At 66.3% G+C, this 1,430-nt stretch overlaps 1 protein-coding gene across 1 annotated transcript; it reads right to left on the bottom strand.

The window, feature by feature from the left end:
- Positions 1 to 86: 86 nt before the first annotated feature.
- ENH_00041270 (hypothetical protein, conserved) lies at positions 87 to 1,394 on the bottom strand (the record flags this gene model as incomplete). Its single annotated transcript, XM_013580781.1, has 1 exon — positions 87 to 1,394. The coding sequence occupies one exon, from the start codon at positions 1,392 to 1,394 to the stop codon at positions 87 to 89; it is 1,308 nt and encodes a 435-aa protein (XP_013436235.1).
- Between the last annotated feature and the right edge of the window lie 36 nt (positions 1,395 to 1,430).

Here is a 1,430-nt window from a genome sequence, read left to right as displayed (position 1 = left end):
CAACGCAGGCCCAGGACCCGCCTTCGACGACGCAACAGGTCCGGCCTTCGCATCGACGCCAGGCACGCTCTTCGCATCGGCGCCGCCTAATTCCGCCTTCGCCTTCGCGCCAGGCTCCGCTGCCTTCTTTGGCAACACTCCCATCGACTTCTTCGCAAGCAACGCAGGCCCAGGACCCGCCTTCGACGACGCAACAGCAGGCCGGAAGCGTAGCTGCGGTCCGTGCGAGAAGCGTAACCGCGGAAGACGACGGAAGCGGAGACCGAGCGGGAGAGGACCGAAGTTTGGGCGAAGGCGGCGGCGGAAGCGCGGTCCGAGACGACGGAAGAAACCGTTGTGAGGGTAGCTGAAGAAGCAGTCGTTGCGTCCGGGTCCTGGGCGGAAGCTGCTGCGTTGTCCAGGCCGGAAGCGTAGCTGCGGTCCGTGCGAGAAGCGTAACCGCGGAAGACGACGGAAGCGGAGACCGAGCGGGAGAGGACCGAAGTTTGGGCGAAGGCGGCGGCGGAAGCGCGGTCCGAGACGACGGAAGAAACCGTTGTGAGGGTAGCTGAAGAAGCAGTCGTTGCGTCCGCCAGGCCCCGCCTTAGACGACGCAACGGGTCCGGCCTTCGCATCGACGCCAGGCACGCTCTTCGCATCGGCGCCTTCTGCTGCCTTCGCCGCTGACTCGCCCTCCCCTGGCCTTCAAACCCGCTTCCGCCGCCGACTTCGCGCCAGGCTCCGCTGCCTTCTTTGGCATCCGCCGCCGACTTCGCGCCAGGCTCTGCTGCCTTCTTTGGCAACACACCCATCGACTTCTTCGTCAGCAACGCAGGGTCAGGACCCGCCTTCGACGACGCAACAGGTCCACTCTTGGCATCGACGCCAGACACGCTCTTCGCATCGGCGCCTTCTGCTGCCTTCGCCGCTGACTCGCGGAGGGGACCGAAGTTTGGGCGAAGGCGGCGGCTGAAGCGCGGTCCGAGGCGACGGAAGAAACCGTTGTGAGGGTAGCTGAAGAAGCAGTCGTTGCGTCCGAGTCCGGGGCGGAAGCTGCTGCGTTGTCCAGGCCGGAAGCGTAGCTGCGGTCCGTGCGAGAAGCGTAGCCGCGGAAGACGACGGAAGCGGCGACGCTCGCCCTCTCCCGGCTTCAAACCCGCTTCCGCCGCCGACTTCGCGCCAGGCTCTGCTGCCTTCTTTGGCAACACACCCATCGACTTCTTCGTCAGCAACGCACCGCCAGGCCCCGCCTTAGACGACGCAACGGGTCCGGCCTTCGCATCGACGCCAGGCACGCTCTTCGCATCGGCGCCTTCTGCTGCCTTCGCCGCTGACTCGCCCTCCCCAGGCTTCAAACCCGCTTCTGGCGCCGCCTTCGCGCCAGGCTCCGCTGCCTTCTTTGGCAACACTCCCATCGACTTCTTCGCAAGCAACGCAGGCCCAGGACCCGC

Source organism: Eimeria necatrix, genomic scaffold, assembly GCF_000499385.1.
Source record: "Eimeria necatrix Houghton genomic scaffold, Enh_scaff3026, whole genome shotgun sequence".
Taxonomy (NCBI): domain Eukaryota; phylum Apicomplexa; class Conoidasida; order Eucoccidiorida; family Eimeriidae; genus Eimeria; species Eimeria necatrix.
The sequence above is the reverse complement of the archived record's forward strand: the minus strand, read 5'-3'. Positions and strand labels throughout refer to the sequence as shown.